This window comes from Aspergillus fischeri, genomic scaffold, assembly GCF_000149645.3.
Source record: "Aspergillus fischeri NRRL 181 1099437636259 genomic scaffold, whole genome shotgun sequence".
Classification (NCBI taxonomy): Eukaryota; Fungi; Ascomycota; class Eurotiomycetes; order Eurotiales; family Aspergillaceae; genus Aspergillus; species Aspergillus fischeri.
Window position 1 is genome coordinate 111,577 of NW_001509766.1, and position 17,802 is coordinate 129,378.

The window sequence follows — 17,802 nt, forward strand, 5'->3', positions numbered from 1 at the left end:
TATAGAATATTGTGGCAGTAGAAGGAAGTCATCAAATCATTCAATCCGATGAAAGGATGAAGAGGTGCACCCAGACATGACTCTGGTCTGTCTCTTGATGGATACAGAGGGGCTACATGTACAAATTGGCCGCTCATCGATACCCATGCATGCATTGCCAACTCACGTTGTGGCGAAGTTTCCAGCATGCTTTATAATTGGTTGAAACGGAAGCAGCAACAAGCGGAATTTGAAACTCAAGGTGAACATGACCTAAGTGTTGGCGCCAACCACGCGAAGCTGATTCGAGAAAATTCAGCACATAGAGAAAATGTCCGGAGGCAACTACAACTTGCCACTCAGCACATTACGCCTACGCAGGGCTAAGCCACCCAAATTTCACAGGACACAGGTGCTTGCTGTTTACTATTTTTCCATGATAGGCGCCCGGGTCATCGGCATTGTTTCTGTCTCCTCTGGAGCAGAACAAATGTACGTGGCTACCCCACTTGGTTAGAAAGGACACTATACTAGTGGACAATACCCAGAAGAGAGCAGGGAATGTAGGGTCTCGAACCGATGGTGTTACTGTACCCCTGTGGTTGAGGCTCAGCCCAGGCAGACAATTACCTGCCTGTGGCACTTGCTGAAATAGCCTTATGTGTTGTTCTGAGTAGGAAGAGAACTGAAGAAGTAGAGGCCTTAACCATTCCAAGTGTGGATAATTCGTATCCTTTGATTATCGTTACTGCTGGCTCCTCTATTAACCCCATCAACATCGAGGTTATCCCAATTTACAATGCCTTCAAGTTTGAAGCGTAATCCAATTCAGCATTTTCGGGAAACAATGCAAATCGAACTATTTGAGGCGATCCGGAGCCTGGAGTCGAGGAGAGTGAGGAAAAGGGGGAAACTGGGGGGAAAGAGGAAAAAAAGAGATAATATCATGGACCGCATTGAAAAATTGCTAGAGGACGACACCCTGACTCCAAATTTCTTCATCAATGGCCTCTCGCCCCTGGTTGTGGCGGCGAGGATGCCTACAGAACCTCAGTTACTTGAGGCTCTCTTACAACACGGTCAGATCGATGTGAATATGACCGACTGTGAGGGACGGTCTGCCCTCTCTTATGCTGCTGAATTTCAGCAACTTCAGTCCTTGAAGTCTCTCCTATGCAAGGGAGCAAAGCATGACTTGCAAGATAGCGGCGGCCGCACGCCATTGTCCTGGGCAGCAACCGCTGGAGAACCAGATCATTTTCTCCCCGCTATCAAAGAGGTGATCGAACAGCTCTTGGCAGCTGGAGCTGACGTTAATGCAGAAGACTGGAAAAAGCGGACTCCCCTTGCTTGGGCAACGATCAAAGGTAACAAGGCTACAGCGGAGCTTTTCCTGTCAGTGGACAACGTCAACGCCGACATTCCGGATACAGACGGCCGAACTCCACTATCACATGCAGCGGAACTTGGTCTTGCTGAGATTGTACAACTTCTCCTTGATTCAAATGCGGACATCAATCTAGAAGACAAATGTGGACGAACTCCACTATTGTGGGCAACACAAAAAGGACATGAGACCATAGTATCCGAACTTTTGGCATCAGTGGGCGTTGATGTGGATCATCTGGACCCTGACGGCCGGTCACCATTATCCCATGCAGCGGAGCTTGGTCGCGGAGAAATTATACAACTTCTCCTTACCTCACGTGCCGACATCAATCTAGAAGACAAACTCGGGCGCACTCCACTGTTGTGGGCAACAAGGACAGGACATGAAACTATAGTATACGAGCTTTTGGCATCGCCGGGCGTTGATGTGGATCTTCCTGATAGGGATGGCCGAGCTGCTTTGTCCTTCGCGGCAGAGCTTGGGTACGCCAGCGTCGTGCAGACCCTTGTCAGTGCACACGCCTACGTCAATTCTGAAGATAATACGGGACGGACTCCACTGGTATGGGCCACTGTGACGCGTCGAGCCGATATAGTACAAAGCCTACTGGCCTCCGGCTTCGTTGACTTGGACCACCGGGATAGTGACGGGCGAACAGCCATTTTCCACGCAGCCTCGCTTGGTTACGATGATATTATGGAGCTGCTAATGCAAAACGGTGCTAATGCTTTCTGCACCGATAAAGAAGGTCATACTCCTTTCTGGGCACTTCTAAGCACCAGAAGTCGGCGGCAAGAATACGAACCGATACAAAACCCATTCCATATCATCAACTTGATCATGTCACTTCCGGATCCGGACGTCAAGGATCAGGATGGTCGAACTCTGCTATCATGGGCTGCGGAGTTTGGGGACGAGGCCTTGGTACAGGCTCTAATTCTGCGAGACGGAAACCCAAATATTCGAGATCCGGGACAATGGGCAGCAGCACAAAATGGTAATTTTAACAGGACTGACGCCGCTGATGTTGTTATATTCCGCAAAACTCCGTTAATATGGGCCTTGGAGAATGAGGAAGAATCTATCGTGCAACTTCTTAAAGACATCGATAGAGACAGTCTTCACCTACTACTCAGTGAGACCAGTACTATTGGAGAGCAGAAGGCCTTGGACCTGGTGCGGGCTCTCATTGACCAAGGATACAACATCAACCAAACTGATGCGGAAGGGAAAACCCCCCTACACCTTGCGTGCACCATGGCAGATGACCAGTTTGCCTCTGCTTTGATTCTGGGAAGAGCGCATCTGAACATTCAGGACAACTCACGCAAGACTCCCTTGCAGTATGCGTTGACGGAGAAGAGAGTGGACACTGTCAGAGAACTCCTTAAGCACGGTGCGGACATCAAGCCTATTCCATCGGTCATTTGGCTGGCGCTTGGGAATAAAGCATCGGAGTATGTCCAGCTTAGTCAAATGCCTAGCAGGCAGAAACACACAATGGAGCTGCTCACTGTTATGGAAAAGCATTCTTGGATACCCTCCGCTGGGGAGCGCAGATTATGGTAGGTCTTACTCTCTGTGGCCTACCATCAGAACTGACCCTGTCTCCTATGGCAGTTTACATAGCAAAGGAAGCGTATCCTGGTCTAGGCTTCACATTGAATCGGGATTCCAAGGCTGCAGCAATACTGAATATTTCTGTTACAGGACCCTCAACAGTGCTAAGTATGATGGATGTGTCGCATCTCATATGGCCGTATCTTTTCCTTTTAAGAATCAACACGGGTCTGCAAAGGTACGACATTTCTGGGGTATAGAGTGGGCAGTTAAAAAGACCGAGGAGAGCCCTGCCTACGGCTTTGTCAGCACGCTTTCAAGCAGCTGGGTCCCTGGGAATGTCCATGAATTTTGCAAGGAATTTTTGGAGGAAATACGCCAACAGTGGCGGGGAATCTGTCTTGAAGCGATGAAGAGTATAGAAGACATTGTACGCTCACATTATACGATATCCCACGCGTCTTACTAACGATACCTACTGGAAGCGGAGCGAACAGCTTACTCTACGAGGCAGAAGTCGCCAATTAATCGATGAACTCGCGCGAATCGCCCTGAGGCGCACCGAACTTCGGCGTGGCCTACAGCAACATGTTGTTGGGCTCCGCAGAGCAATTGAAACGGATACCACGATCAAAGTCGAGGAGAAACCATGTTTAGCAGAGATGATTCAGGACATCGACATCTCTACAATGGCGGTATTAGACGATGTGGAGAAGTCTGTACGAGAACTTCTACAAATTGTGGGTATTCAAGCCAACTCTCCCCATTTTGCGTTAACGTCGTCAGGAATTCGCCTGGGTGTCAATCAATGAGGCGGCAAGCACGAAACGCCTCAGCTGGATTACTGTAAGTGTTGGAATCGATTTTGATTTTCAGAGTCGGTTGGTTTACGTTTGCCTTAAGTTTATTTTCGTTCCATTGATGTTCATATCAGTGAGTCACCTCGTGTCCAATCTATTATTTCCTTGGTATACGTGACTCCTATGCTGACAATGATGGCCATTATCACTACTAGAGCCTCTTTGGTATGAACGTAGACATATTGCGGAATAGTCCGGACTGGAGATGGTATCTATTGTTCAGCGCCTTATCCTTTCTGTTGACAGTTGCTATCTGGGCTAGCCTTCGGTTTGTTCGGGTGAGCTAGCCATAGCAAAACGATTGCATTGAAGAAAACTGAATCAAGATACTAGATTGATCCTTGGATGAGGGGTAAAGGACTCTTAACGAGAAAAAATAAGGATGCAGGCAACTCGGCGCACGCAACAGTGTAAGATACAGTACTTGCCTTCAGCACTCAGCTCCTGGTGCAGTCACTATGGGAGATTAGCTTGGCCACATATAGTGAACATGGCTAGTTAGCAGATCACAGATGCTGCATTGTTTGGATCGCAGCCCTCTTTTCCAAGTCGATGTTCACAGCTTCTCCAAACCAAACCTGCGTTGCTAGGTAAGGGTCCATTTACCGAGAAGTAAACAGATCGAGCAGTTCGTCAGAATCAAATTCCATTCTCTTGACCACTTCTGGATCTGTCGTTTCCAGGGGAAGCTCAGAAGGCGGCGGCAGCGTGGAAAAGCTGTCCACTGTCCGACGCATCCTTCTGCTACACTCGCGGAGAAAGTGACCTCTTTTCCCTTTCAAGACATCCAGAAATACTTTGAAACAATCTGGCGGGATCCGCTGAATCCTATAGAAAGTTAGCAAATACCAGAATCAACATTTATTCCCGACGTTGCTGTATACATTCCATCACATATGGCGAATTCGTCCGAAGGGATAAAAGAGAGAATATGGCTTCCAAATTCTTGAACGCCCATATACCAATTTCTTCCTGAATATAAAGTGTCTCTAAACCGTTTGACGTGTTTTTGAAAGATTGTGGTGTCTCGACCAAGAGAAGGGTATTCTTCGGATATAATACCCGACAAGGTCTTTCCGTCAATGTAAGTTCTCCAATCTGTGCCGACCGTTGCATTCCTTCTGGAGGTATACATATTCACTATGCCGACTAGAGTATATCTAGTTTGTATCTGGGCCACTCGTCTTGACGTTGCAGATTTATCGAGGGACATAAATGCCTCCTTTATTGTCGCAGAACGCCGGAAAGCAAGACAGTTGTCTTGTCCCCGCAGAGCGTCTAGGAATTCTCGAACTTGCTCCATAGCGCAGGGGCTTGCAATGGTAAAGAAAAGGCGAGTTGTCAGAGAAATCATATCCATACGAGAGGTCATACAGGGAACCGATAGTTCACGCTGTATTCCACTGATTGTATACCTGCAGCGCGTAAACTGGGGCAGCATACTCCAGTCAGTCGTCGACCTTTGCTGCCCTCTGGGCCTGCGACGGGCCCTCATTGACTCAGTACGTCCGGCTTCGCCTTGGCGCCTTTCAGTCACAGAGGGACCGGATTCCTGCTCCCTGCTTGGGCTAACATGGTCTGGCTCAGGCTGCGACCTGGGAGTATGGAATGATCCGTCGCTGTGGCTACTTGGACTTGACTGTTGCTGTACTTCTGAAGAAGAATCCTGGTGAGTATCTGAAATTGTGGATGCCTCAGTCTGATTCCGCAATATATTGAAGATCGACCATAGAAGTTGGTTTTGATTTTGTACTTGCATTGATAGCAATGCCGTTTCTCTCACATGTTGGTTATGCGCCTGAGCAACAATGATGGTTAGCATAACCTCGTGACAGACGAATAATGGACTTTCCATAATCAGTTCATTAACTCCCATGCGTAAATCCTGCGGAATATGCAGGTATTGAAGCCCAGCAGCCTGGTTTTCAGGCGAGCGCTCATCTGCTATAGTGCCAGGTGATGACACTGTACTAAGAGTAAGAGAACCGTCAGTTGGCAAACTTGCCAAGTATGACCAAGTATTATGAGGATCCATGCTCTTAACGGCACCGCGTTTGATGCTCTTAGACGTAATAGAAATGGGAGTTAAGGATATTCTTGACCATGAGAGTGGGTAGGGTAGTCTCCTTATATATCCATAGGGCTTGGCCGATCAAAAGCATCGTACAGCTGAGTCAGCTTCCTGATATGGCGCAGGCTAGCCCGGCGTGCATATCGAGTTAAACGACGACGCACAATATGCACGTGACCTATAAAATCTTGCGGAAACAAATGAATCTACTGTCTTGCCGAAAATGTCAGCGCCTACAACGCACCCACTGATGGTAGACACGGACCATTGTGGAGACAGGTTGTCCGATCTATAACAACAAGCTACCATCAAGATGTCCACTTCTGCCAGACCTCCAATCATAACAGTTTCTTTGACTGTGGATGAAGTTGACAATGACAACCATCACTCTCCATAGGGACACAGGAGTCCTCTTCTATGGCTGTTGCTTTAGAAAAATAAAGGATATTAAAGCGTTCTAGAGGTCATCACTTTTCGACTGAAGGATGGAGCACCTACTTTTGGGTAGCTTCAAAACTCCTGCACTTGCAACATCAGGAGGTGGTCCGATATTTCGTTTCAGTTAGACCTCAACCGTGGAGGTTACGTATAATTTATTACTCACTCTTCTCGGTAAATCTGGCCATTATTAAATCCCTACCGGAGAGACGACGCCGCTTTTTAGGACAAGATGAGTACCAAAACCAGGATAAAACATTTCCAGGGCGAGTGCCTCTTGTTCTACACGGCATAGACGCCTCCGCCTCTTCTACGTCTGTGTGGCTGTTATTCTTGGACATTAACGGTTCATTTCCGGAGATTTTCCGCAACTAAACTGGCGGCGGCACGAATCCAGAAAATCTGCTCGCTGTCAGAGATCACCGAACAGTCACCGTAGCCTGAGTACTTTCAACGGTCTACTGATCACGAAACCATGCATGCTCCAATGCCTGACACGCTGTGAATCGTTTGGTCGGGTCCAGATTCGTGAGCCGCTGAATAAGATCCTTGAATGTTGGATCGACGACTTCGGGCCACTCGGAAAATGGTTTGTAAGGGATGTGTTCCTCAGACCTTTCATCCCATAGCATCCTTAGGACCTGGCAACTAATCTCATCATCGCCAATGTGTTTCAGAAGACCATTAATTCCTTCTGAGTCTCCAAAATACGACACTTGACGTTGCAGGCGAATAAAAGCAGGCAGTGCACCCTGGGTTTGATGTTTTCTGAAATCCTCGTCAGGACCGAAGATGACACGCCCGAGCATAGCGTAGATGCACTAACAAGGCCGTTTTAGTAAAAGTCTTTCAATTGGATCTAACGAACTCACAACGACCCCAAAGGAAAAAATGTCTGTTGGTTTATTAAGTTCGCCCTTGAAGTGCGCCTCAGGGCTTCGCCAATTGTCGTTGCCCGCAAGCATACCTTTGATACATCTACCCTTGGGAAGGTAAGCGGCATTTTCAAGGTCGATGATCTGAACCCGTTCAACCGTAGTATTTTCACCACTGTGCTGGCATTCAACCATAATATTGTCTGGCTTGATATCTAGACGTATTTAGAAACTTAAGGGACCGAGCTGTAGTGCAATGGGAGTACCTAAATGGACGACGTCTCGATCGTGTAATTCAGCAATACCTCGCAGACTAGCCTTAAGAATCTGCTTCCGCGCTCGTGGAGGTAAGCCCTCCTTGACTAGGTTGAGGAAGTCGCTGGTCAAATATTTGTACACAAATATTCGTTGGCCGGGTATGATGTCGCATGGCAATCGGATAAATGAACACTGCTGTAACTGGGGCCATATTTTCTCATAAAAGTTATCGAAAATATCCTTTGGTATGTCTTTCAAAACAAACTGATCTTGTCCGGATCTACAAGAATCAGCTGGCCTGCCAAATGATATGGGGTGAAGGACATCGGACTTTGCCAACCAGACGCGACCCATAGATGGTCTTTCTTGAAGTAGTTCTTTGAAACGGTAACAAGATCCAGATGCCCCAATGTATTCATTAGGTGCGGACGCCATTTTGGCAATGTTCCTTCTAAACATGGTATTGTGGAGGATGCGGGTGTAGGAATGGGACAGAATTTGTTCTGCTGCGACACTGATGAAAGAAGGGAGGAAGCAGGTGCTCAAGTAGCGAGGAATGTTCGACGAATCAATTTTGGACGAGATTAAAGGGAGGGTGATGATGTAGCCAATCAATCAGACTTCGTGGTCAGCCATTTCGGCCCCACAAGATCCTCATCTTGGCAGTCAGCCCCGTCCAGCTCCAACAAATCAAGACTCGTCGTGCCAGACTCTGTCCACTGAATTACAGCAACCACCACTTATTTAGTTGGTCTATCTATATCTTCAAGATCCCACCGGGACTTGCCTTACTTGCTAATGATCCTACGGTAAAGGTGAAAAGGAAGAAAATAGAAACCGAGCTTAGCGGCATTGTACAGGAATCGTATGGCCATGTCTCTTTAGCATTGGGAAGTCCCTCCCTGAGGATCTACGGTCATTTCTCACGGCATTGACATCCTGAATCCACCTCCTAAGCTCGTGCCTCACGCCCGCTTATAGTAATGCTTCGATGCAATGACGTTCTCATCTTTATCAAGTTCAAGCGCTGAATAGTGCTTGGCAGCATCGTTCTGGCTTGGATGCTCAGCCTCTCTGTTGACCTCAATGTGAGTAAAATTCAATATCTCAACAGAGAGACACGACTCACTTCATGGCAACCTTTACTGTTTCGGGCTTCAACGTGTCTTTGTAGTTTTCGGCAACTTCGGCGAACTCGTTCTTGGTAGCCTCAGGAAGGAATGGTCGCTCCCATGTGTCTGTTTTGCTGACGTATGCGATGGTGACCTCTTTTCCCTTGGAGGTGGTCATGCTTTTGATAAACTGGCTGGCTCTGTACATCTTGTACGCAGGTGGGTAATGACGAAATGTAGGAGCGAGATAATGCGAAGTCTTTCAGTGAGGTAGTGATATATGGGAATACAATCACTATTTATGTTTTCAGTCTATTTGCTTTTAACCACGCAGCACGCAAGCACCACATCGAGCACTGTCACGTCTCAGCGGGGAAATCAATCTAGTGATAGCGGTGCGCAGAATGATTGAGGTTACCGCATGACTTGATTGGACGTATTCCTAGCCTAGTAACGCATCTGTTGTGGGTTGTGTGTTGGGAAAGCGATACGCCGTCAAAAGCCATTTAGCTTCTAGAGGAAACTTTGTATCAGTTGCCAGATGAATACAGCTCGAAAACCAGGAGCTTTGAAATAACGAGGCTGATTTCAAGGTCCGTGCGTGCTGGCGTTGAGCTAATGACTTCAAATCTGCTTATCTGGCATTGGCCCCTCATTGCTTATTCTTGCTCACGCCTGCCCATTTCTGCCTAGTTCTGCCCATTTCTGCCCACGGCGACTTGAATGTGCCCCTATAATAGTCTGCACTTGCCGTCGTTGCCCACTGCTGCCCATTATCGCCCATTATCGCCCATTATCGCCCATTGTTGCCCGCTATCTTCATCCTCTGGAGCCGACAAACCAGCGAATTAGGAACGAAAAGTCTTTCTCTATGGCGCCGATCTGTAACAGGACCATAGTCGGACTTCTTGAGAAGGAGAGAGAGAAATTTGAGGATGAAAACTATTCCCCAGAACCAACTCTTTTGCGGCGATGCAGATTTTCTTGCCAACTGGTCAAACTCAATTCATCTCACCTTGGGGAAAAGCCCAGGCAAACACGTGAGCGACAATCAAATGCAAGAGCTGTTCTGGTTCCCATCCTGGAGAAAAGCGCTGAAGTCTTCATATTGGTCTCTTTGCATGCGCCCGCCTCTAACATAGGTTCAAACCGACAGTATGGGCTTGTTCCTATGGTGATGGCTTGGTGGGAGCAAGCGATACACCCACCGAAACTGAGAGATTTTGCGCAGGATACTTGTACCAGATTCGGCCTGCCCTGCCGACTTAGCGAAGAACTACCTGCCCCTAGCAACTTCAGTTCTACGAGTCCTCGCAGTTCACCGGATAACACAGAGGATACGGATATAGAAGCTCGGAATCAGGACATTGCTGCGGAATCAAGCGGCGAAGACAAGATTCAACAGGCCTCAAACGATCAGAGCTCTTGCTTATTCAATCCTATAAATGAACTGCCTGTTGTTCCGTCAAGCAGTGACAACTCGGGTATGCCAGCCTTCCCAATGACAGTATTACTATGGATTGACGCCAGCAGACCAGCACCAATCGCAACTAGGGCAAGCACACGGCAGCAGCTTGAATGTCATCTCAAATGGTGAGGACTAGATCATTTGTACTGCAGAGTTATGGTTGTTGCTTATTGCATGGGTACTAGATACAGATCCAATTCCACGTCCCAAAGATCAGCCTCTACGATCGGTCCTATCGTTTCTGAAGCATGAATTGCTCAGTTTTCTGGACTCACCATATAACGTCTGGCAAACAGGTGCGCTTGCAAATTTCCTCCCCAGCGCATGTGCAGATCTGCGAATGGTGATGCCATGGACCGGTACACCTCTGCCGACGCTTGAAATCAGGATGGAAGTGCCAATAGAATTTAGTGAAGCCTTCATGAAATACCGACAGTCTAGGCTTCACGTGAGAAATACCGAACAGAAGGACGGCCGTAAAACCGACAACTCTGACCCGGTTCCAGCACAATGAGCCACCATCCCTTGCCACAATCTGGACCTGTCATGACAATTTCCAATTTGTTTCCGTGAACGTACACAGCTCCCACGCCGCCATCTATCTGGACAAGAAGGGCACATGCAGAGTTCCAATCCACAGAATCTAGATCGTGGATTTCGACAATATGTGGGGCTAACCTCGCACCTGCGCCCGTCAACTCTTTCACTTTGTTCTCAAGAAGCCTGTCATCATGCGCTAATTCATCGACCCGAAATTTCTGTTGTTTATCTGTTCCCTTCTCTCCATCAGCCATCGCAGACGCCAAGATAACCTGCCAACGGATTCGGGCAATACAGATGGCAAATGTGGAGTTTCGTTTTGGAGGAAGTTGGTTCCGGGATGTGAGGGCTGGCAAGTTTCCACTAGTGGTCGCAAAACTTGCTATTTCTGTCAAACTACGTTAGGGGGTCGAAGTGGGAAGGAGTAAGAGAAATCATACATGACAAATCAAGCATCATGAGGCGACATACAAGGATTCTTTCCCACAAACAGGGTGGCCCTCGCTGCTCGTCTCTCCGAACGTCCTCGGAGTTATAGCTCAGCAGTCTGCTCTGGAAAGCCTGGTCGCGGTCAATATGCGTTGAGGATTATTCGAACTGATAGCAGTATTTGGTCGACTGTAGCTACCTAATTTTGCTCGCAAATTGTTATTTCAAGTATGGAAGGCGACCCAACGTAGCTCACTCACTTTATTCAGCATTATGAGGTTCTCGGCGCGGAGATGAGAACGTCGTAGCGACAAGGAGGGGCAAACTGGAGGTGACAACAGTTAGCCCCACGCAAAGTCCAGGTCTCGTGACTGCCCGATTGGTACAAAACGGGTAGAGTATAATCACGTGATACTCTCATGACTTGGCCGAACGAATGGCCCGAGAGTTTGGACAACTAGAGGACATTGGGAGTCGCATATGAGACTTCCGTGCAGAACAGTTGCTTTGCCCAGAGTCTTTAGAACATCACAATTCCGAAAGGACAATGCAGAGGTTGGCGTTTCCCGGAATTTTCCGAAAGATTTGCTTTGGAAAAGCAATTAAAAAGGGTTGAGGGTTGTTCCAGGCACCACGGCTTTGCAATTGCCCGCATTTGCCCACTGCCGCTCATCCTGGCCCACCACTGCCCATTATCGCCCATCTACACGACGTAATTGACTATATTGGCGGCCCGCGAGTATCCCTGTATTGTCGTTTGTTTTGTCACAAGTTAGTCAATCCATCATGGGGTAGCACGTACGGAGACTGTAAACTTCGTTTTGCCAAAAGTCGAGACCAGAGATAGGCCGGCGGACGGCAAATCTCCTCTGCTCTGTTCTCAACCACTACTGCCAAAATGAGCAATGGAAAGCGTTTTAGGAGCACAGCGTGGCCTTTAAAAGCGCCAGCCTTGTCCCAGATACTCACCGCAATTTGGCACAGACCAACTCAAGACTTTCATTGACCCTCCTCCATTCCTAGATCGCTGCATGATTACTTCGGCATGGCTTGGTGTAGAGCCTTACTCCCTTGCAAGTCGCGGTGGCAGAAGCTCCTGGGGCGTAACAGCACCAATAAGGACGAACAGAATGAAGACGACCGGGCTCCATCGATTGATAGGACGCCTATTTTCGAAGAAATGACAATTGTGAGTACTGTTTGTGAGGTTGCTTCCAGCCATCTAATGCCTTCCTTGGGCAGACTGCAAAGTACATCAACGGTGAAAAAATCACGGAGCATATCGTCGTGAAGACTAAGCGCATTGATGACCGAGGACACACCTGCATCTGTAACTGTGATTCGAACAGCATTGCGGAAACCAGACATTCTGGGCTTAGCTCTATCAGCCTTTCAGATCAAAGTACAATTGTCAAGGACGCGAAGGCCCTGGAAGAACCTAAACTCTTTGCTGTTCACCCTCCATACGTTGACGACTCAACCGGCGAGCGGATGGTTAGACTCTACTACGAGCTCTCAGTAAGCCTTGATGACCTTGAGATCAGAGGCCTTGAATCTCGTATCCCAGAGTCTGACGATGATTTGATCGAGGCCCTCTGTCGTTATCGAGGAAAGGATTTTTGGGTATATGTTCCTTATTCGTATGCCAAAGCTCGAATGGTTTTAATGGGTGTATACTGAATGGTCTGGCTTCTTCATTGCTGTTATTTTCTTTTTCCGGCTACTGGCCGCTCAATGTTATCGTGAGCATTATACGAAATAGATAGTTCTATCTCCATGACAGAGTACGTCACAAACTGCTTTCATCCCTGGCAAGAAGAACATAAGTAGTGTTAATCCGCCGAGAAAAGGAGGCATGAAATCAACTTCCCCCAAGCAATGGTTCCCTTCGTATACGTTATTATTTGTATATGGATGGGAACTTTTCTTGTCTTAGTTGCCCTGAACGCCCGCTTTAAGAAGAAGCGCATTGCTGATCCTGAGTCTTTTGCTGCCTTCACTGATCATCCCCATCAAGAGTAACATGGATTCTGTATGTCCCTTGTGGACATGGTTATGGCCCCCAGTTACTAATATATTAGATGGAAACTAGGAAGCGGCAAAATACAGGGGCAGGAAGGGAAGGACTCATTCCAAGAAAGAAGGACAAAGAAGAACACAAGAGTGTAAGGGGTAGAAATCCTCATTGGTGTCCACGAGCTGATGGGTTACAGCAAGAGACTGACGACCATGCGCCCCCCCAAGACAACGACTTTGCTGGCGAGAAGCAGTCATGGATAGTTTACAGAAAAGCCCGAGATGCACCGAAAGCCAGTTGGGAAAACAAGTCACATGGCTTGCGCCTCAGGCGGCCCTGTTGCAGGTGTGGGGAGAAAGTACCAGTGGGCCTGGCCTGTCGTATTTGTCACCATGAGTCTTGTCCTGAGTGCTTGTACATGCAAGAGTGAGTTTACGGATGTTGATCAATACACGGGCCTCTATACTAGGAACTAGTTACCACTAGAATAGTACTCAACCTTAACGGTGGCGTTTGGTACTTTGTTATGGCTGAGGGGAGAGGACAGTTCCTACTTTCATGTGCTTCGGGGAGAGGCTCATCCGACTACTGTTCCCGGGAAGGTAGATACTCTATTCTTAGCTAAGGGCTGCAAGAATTCGTGTTCATGCAATCATACCATCCATGGCATGCAATCTATGTTGCATTAGATGCAAGAAGTAGGATAAAGAACCCATGTACTTGATTCACACTAGCAGGGCAGAGAGAGATACCATACCCCACGGGAGCCCCTGCATAACTTCCCTGTCTGCAGCTTGTCGTGCGTGTATCATTCCCATGCGCCACGAACTCATAGGCAGTGGTAGTTCAGAACACTCTTTGTTAAAAAAAAATAGGGAAATAATAAACTAAAAAAGAATAAAAAATGAAAAAGTCCCAGATGGCGCTTCTACTTCTATATTCGATCGTTATTCAATACCCCAGAGGCACAGGCATTCCGATCTCTCATCGCCAACACTGGAAAACAGCCATTTCCCCCGTCTTAAAGCTCCAATCCTTCTTCTTCTTATCTACTTCCTCTCTCCTTCAGGACCTTGAGTGTTCCGTTGAGTTATTGGGTTACTTCTCACCTGTCAGTCATCAATTGTCTCTTCTCTTGCCTTGACTTTGTGTCACCATCCTCGTTTACCGTACATATCCCCGGGGCAGAAAACAAAGAAAAGGACGAAGTAGTCTTGATCTAATTCCAGCTCTGTTGCAGCTTGTCACGCCTGCCCATCTGTGCCAAACTCGGTTGCCAGCATCCATCTTGCAGCATCTCTCACTTCCCGGGCTGATCTTGATTGTTGCTCTCGAACCTCGCTGGGTGTTTGATCTCTGTTCTTGTCTGGGTGCATCCTGTGAGTAGCATGTCGTCACTTGTCACGCATACTACCCCCTCTCAAATCTGTTTGGTGGGCGTCGGTCTGCCTCGAAATGGCTCATCTGCCTTCAGAAGCAACTTACAGCGGATGGCGGGGTCATGGACTCAAACCGCCGTGCTGGGTTTTGCTTCTGCCTTGATGTTCTTATCTTAATTTTGGGCCTTTCTCATTGCTGTATCTTGTATCCCCTTGAGGCTTCTGGCACACTGCACCTTTCCAAGTGCCAAACCAAAGCTAATCAGCGGCATTTGCCTGCCGTGACTTCACCAGACCTGGATCTCTGCAGCCTCATCACCATCTCGGATCACCTGGTTCTGATCCCGTTGGAAGAAAGAACAAAGACCTTCGAGATAATATATATTACCGCCATCGCAGCTGTAAACCCGCTCCGATCTCGACGGCATTTTCATGTGTTGAGCACTATCTACCTCTCAGCAATTCAGTAACCGTACTGCCTGAGAAACATCCAACTTGAGATTGTCCAAAAGATACACCTGCTTAACGAAACCTGCCGTGCCTTTATCAATACCAACCTCTCAAATTACACAATGGTGTTCAGCGCACCTGCTCCTGGGGTGGGCTCCAGTAAAAGGCCAGCGTCATGCATGCAAGACGATGTCAACGGCTGGGATAATGTCTCAGTAAGTGATACAGGCATTGAAAAGACACATGGAGCTGACTCATCTCCTACATAGCCCATGGTTCTATCCGTGCGTTCATCGATCAACATCCCTTACGCCCACTACGCCATGATCTATCTCGACAACATGGGCAGACTCAAGGTGACGGAATCTCCGTCTATCCAGGAGCAAAACGGGACTGTTTTCACAACCGAAGTCCGTGAAAGATTTTTGGAAATCCTTGGTGCCAAGATCGGGTATCAGCGCCCCATGGTTCGAAGTATGTAAACATTCCGCGCACAAGTACGATATTCTTGCTGATCTCTTTGAACAGGGCTGTCAGGTGCCGCTGCTACACCATATAGCTATGATCCTCAACAACCGCTTGGTCATTTGCCTTACCGTCAAACCAAGCGGGGCAGAAATTCCCCAGCCCACTCTATGTACGGTGTGTCGCCATCCGTCCAGTTCTCAGTTCCCGGTGAGGGAACGCCCTCTTGTGGATCAGTGGACATGGTGGGGCTCGAGATCGGTGATACTCCTAAAGTCCTCAACTACTATGAGAGATCCTTGAAGCACTTCCAGCAGTTCAACTGTCGTCAGATTGCAAAGGCATTCATTAAGTTCATCAAGCCAGGAAAGCAAGTCAAGCACCCCTATAATGGAGGTAAACCCCCGGCAGGAGGCCCTCCTGGTGAGAAGGGCGATCCAGAGAAGACAAAGCCCGAATGGTGGCCCGCCGATGTGGTTCACAAGGAGCCTGACCATCTTCGAAAGGATCGTACGTGTACCCCTCGAGAAAATCTCTGGTGTCAAGTAACTTGGCTGACAGATTTAGAACGCCTGTCTCTGTTGATTCATATCATCCGCAAGCTTGGAAGATTCGGCATCACCACGGATCAATTGCAGGAAATTGCCCACGAGTGCAAGCGGCAGCTCAGAGGCCCCCACAGTCTCCAAATATTGGACGAGGTCTTCGGAGTGAGAAGGATGGAAGAACGCTATGAAAGAGGAGAAGTTGGTAAGCGGCATCTTCTTTCCGGGAAATTCATTTTGACAGCTGTTGACGAGCCTCAGCTGCCAACAAGATCGTATATGTTGTCAACCGAGAGTCGAACCCGAAAGAGAAGGATGGCGACTCCAATGTGGATCCGGACCAGAAGCATGAGCAAGAAGATGATAGTGCGGATGAGGCACCTCCCATTCTCCACTCTGAGATGAACTCAACCAGCCTGATGTCGAGCTCAGTCGAACACACGGGCATGGCGGCACCAAGTCGCCCAATGAATATGGGAGATGACAGAAACCAGTTGTTTCCTTTACCGAAGTCGTTGAGCTTCGGTGAGACGCCCCTGGATGATCGGACCTTCTTTCCCACGACCTCTGAGTATACCGAAGATTATGCATCGCAGCAGATGCTCAGAACACCTGCAACAACGGCACTTGTCAGCCCCAATGAGACACGTGCCGCTTTCGACTACATGACACAGGCGCCCATCACCTCCACCGCCCCGGAGCAGATTTCCCACCATCGCCAAGCACCCCTGCCCATGCAGCACTCGGCCAGCTTCGACCCTTGGGCGCCTTCGTTCCGACACAATCTCTTCAACCCAATGGAGTATGGTACTGCACCCAGTCACGCCATGTCTCAGACTACTATGTCATATCAGCTTCCCATGACCCCGACGTCTCATCCCCAGGAAATGCCTCGCATGGCTCACGGCCTGCCAAACCTGCCTCAAGACAGACCTTCAAGCATGGATGGCATGAGCATGAGAGGCCCTTCTTTCCGCACCGGATCTTTGAGTCATCCCCGTGATCCATCACAGCAGGCTCCTCATTCTAGCGGATGTGGCCATCCTGACAGTTGGACTTAAATAGACCACATGCATGATCTTAAATGATTGTTTTGACCCTGCAGCCTTGGGAAGGTCACGTCACTGCATGAGTTACCAGAAGCGCTGCGTGGTGATTCACGAGCGGTTTGGATTGTTACACCACTAATCCTTCCTTTGTTTCGCAGGAGTCCCCTGAGGGCATGCCCCTTATCGTGCGTTGCCTTGTTCTGATTCTGCCCATTCATGCTTGCTATTCGGTTCAACTACGAGCTTCTGCTTTTATCAAATCTGATCAGTAAAATATTTAAAAACTCTGGCTGAAAGCTTAGCCCCCTTATCGCGTGTTGCCCTCGCCGGTATTTGCCATTCAAGGTGAGAGGGCCAAGTGTCCGTTTCCATGTCCTAGGATATCGAAAATCTAAGTACTAGCCACGTGACCCTGTGCTGACGGCTTGGCTCCTTGGCTTAGTCATCCTGGAGATCCCCCCATCAAAGAGACCAGGTATCCATTGTTTGCCAGTGGAGAAATCATCACAAGGCTGAGTCATCATCATCATCTCAGCATGCATGTTTACTTCAGAGCTTCATTCTTGAGAGCGGAAAATCGCGTAAGAGAAGTTAACCTTAGCACTCGGTGTTCTTCTGAAAACCGTTACGTGAACGTTTTCATGCATTGCCTCGTCTGGTTAGTACAATACGTTTACCTTGGGCTTGCAGATTATAAATGCTTAAAATTAACCGCATGAAGAGTTAGGAGATGGACCGAGCGGAGCACAACATTTCAGCTCTGGGATTTGAGCAGTACCTAGTTGAAGATTGTTGGCCAGCAATCCATGGGTGACATAAAGGCCAAGACAATAAGCCCACTAGGTGAATGATCCAATATAGACCACGATTGAGAGACCGAAAACCGGAAATGACAACAAGCCGACGGTTACAAGCCG

The 17,802-nt window shown here is 48.2% G+C and overlaps 6 protein-coding genes across 6 annotated transcripts, besides 2 other annotated features; 4 read left to right on the forward strand and 2 right to left on the reverse strand.

Annotated features, from left to right (window-relative positions):
- Window positions 1-925: 925 nt before the first annotated feature.
- NFIA_112300 (ankyrin repeat domain-containing protein) lies at window positions 926-3,741 on the forward strand (the record flags this gene model as incomplete). The annotated part of the gene is made up of 3 exons (XM_001262602.1): window positions 926-2,934; window positions 3,080-3,167; window positions 3,415-3,741. The coding sequence occupies 3 exons, from the start codon at window positions 926-928 to the stop codon at window positions 3,739-3,741; spliced, it is 2,424 nt and encodes an 807-aa protein (XP_001262603.1).
- Window positions 3,742-6,756: 3,015 nt separating this feature from the next.
- On the reverse strand, window positions 6,757-7,368 carry NFIA_112310 (putative calcium/calmodulin dependent protein kinase; the record flags this gene model as incomplete). Its single annotated transcript, XM_001262603.1, has 2 exons — window positions 6,757-7,119; window positions 7,171-7,368. 2 exons carry the CDS (start codon window positions 7,366-7,368, stop codon window positions 6,757-6,759), a joined length of 561 nt encoding a protein of 186 aa, XP_001262604.1.
- Window positions 7,369-8,396: 1,028 nt separating this feature from the next.
- NFIA_112320 (uncharacterized protein) lies at window positions 8,397-8,751 on the reverse strand (the record flags this gene model as incomplete). The annotated part of the gene is made up of 2 exons (XM_001262604.1): window positions 8,397-8,505; window positions 8,561-8,751. 2 exons carry the CDS (start codon window positions 8,749-8,751, stop codon window positions 8,397-8,399), a joined length of 300 nt encoding a protein of 99 aa, XP_001262605.1.
- Window positions 8,752-9,218: 467 nt separating this feature from the next.
- Window positions 9,219-9,254: a microsatellite.
- Window positions 9,255-9,311: 57 nt separating this feature from the next.
- Window positions 9,312-9,347: a microsatellite.
- Window positions 9,348-9,720: 373 nt separating this feature from the next.
- Window positions 9,721-10,147, forward strand: NFIA_112330 (uncharacterized protein; the record flags this gene model as incomplete). Its single annotated transcript, XM_001262605.1, has 2 exons — window positions 9,721-10,027; window positions 10,077-10,147. 2 exons carry the CDS (start codon window positions 9,721-9,723, stop codon window positions 10,145-10,147), a joined length of 378 nt encoding a protein of 125 aa, XP_001262606.1.
- Window positions 10,148-12,025: 1,878 nt separating this feature from the next.
- On the forward strand, window positions 12,026-13,002 carry NFIA_112340 (uncharacterized protein; the record flags this gene model as incomplete). The annotated part of the gene is made up of 3 exons (XM_001262606.1): window positions 12,026-12,169; window positions 12,223-12,649; window positions 12,917-13,002. 3 exons carry the CDS (start codon window positions 12,026-12,028, stop codon window positions 13,000-13,002), a joined length of 657 nt encoding a protein of 218 aa, XP_001262607.1.
- Window positions 13,003-14,948: 1,946 nt separating this feature from the next.
- NFIA_112350 (DUF2841 domain-containing protein) lies at window positions 14,949-16,897 on the forward strand (the record flags this gene model as incomplete). The annotated part of the gene is made up of 5 exons (XM_001262607.1): window positions 14,949-15,041; window positions 15,096-15,300; window positions 15,355-15,801; window positions 15,859-16,041; window positions 16,098-16,897. The coding sequence occupies 5 exons, from the start codon at window positions 14,949-14,951 to the stop codon at window positions 16,895-16,897; spliced, it is 1,728 nt and encodes a 575-aa protein (XP_001262608.1).
- Window positions 16,898-17,802: the final 905 nt, after the last annotated feature.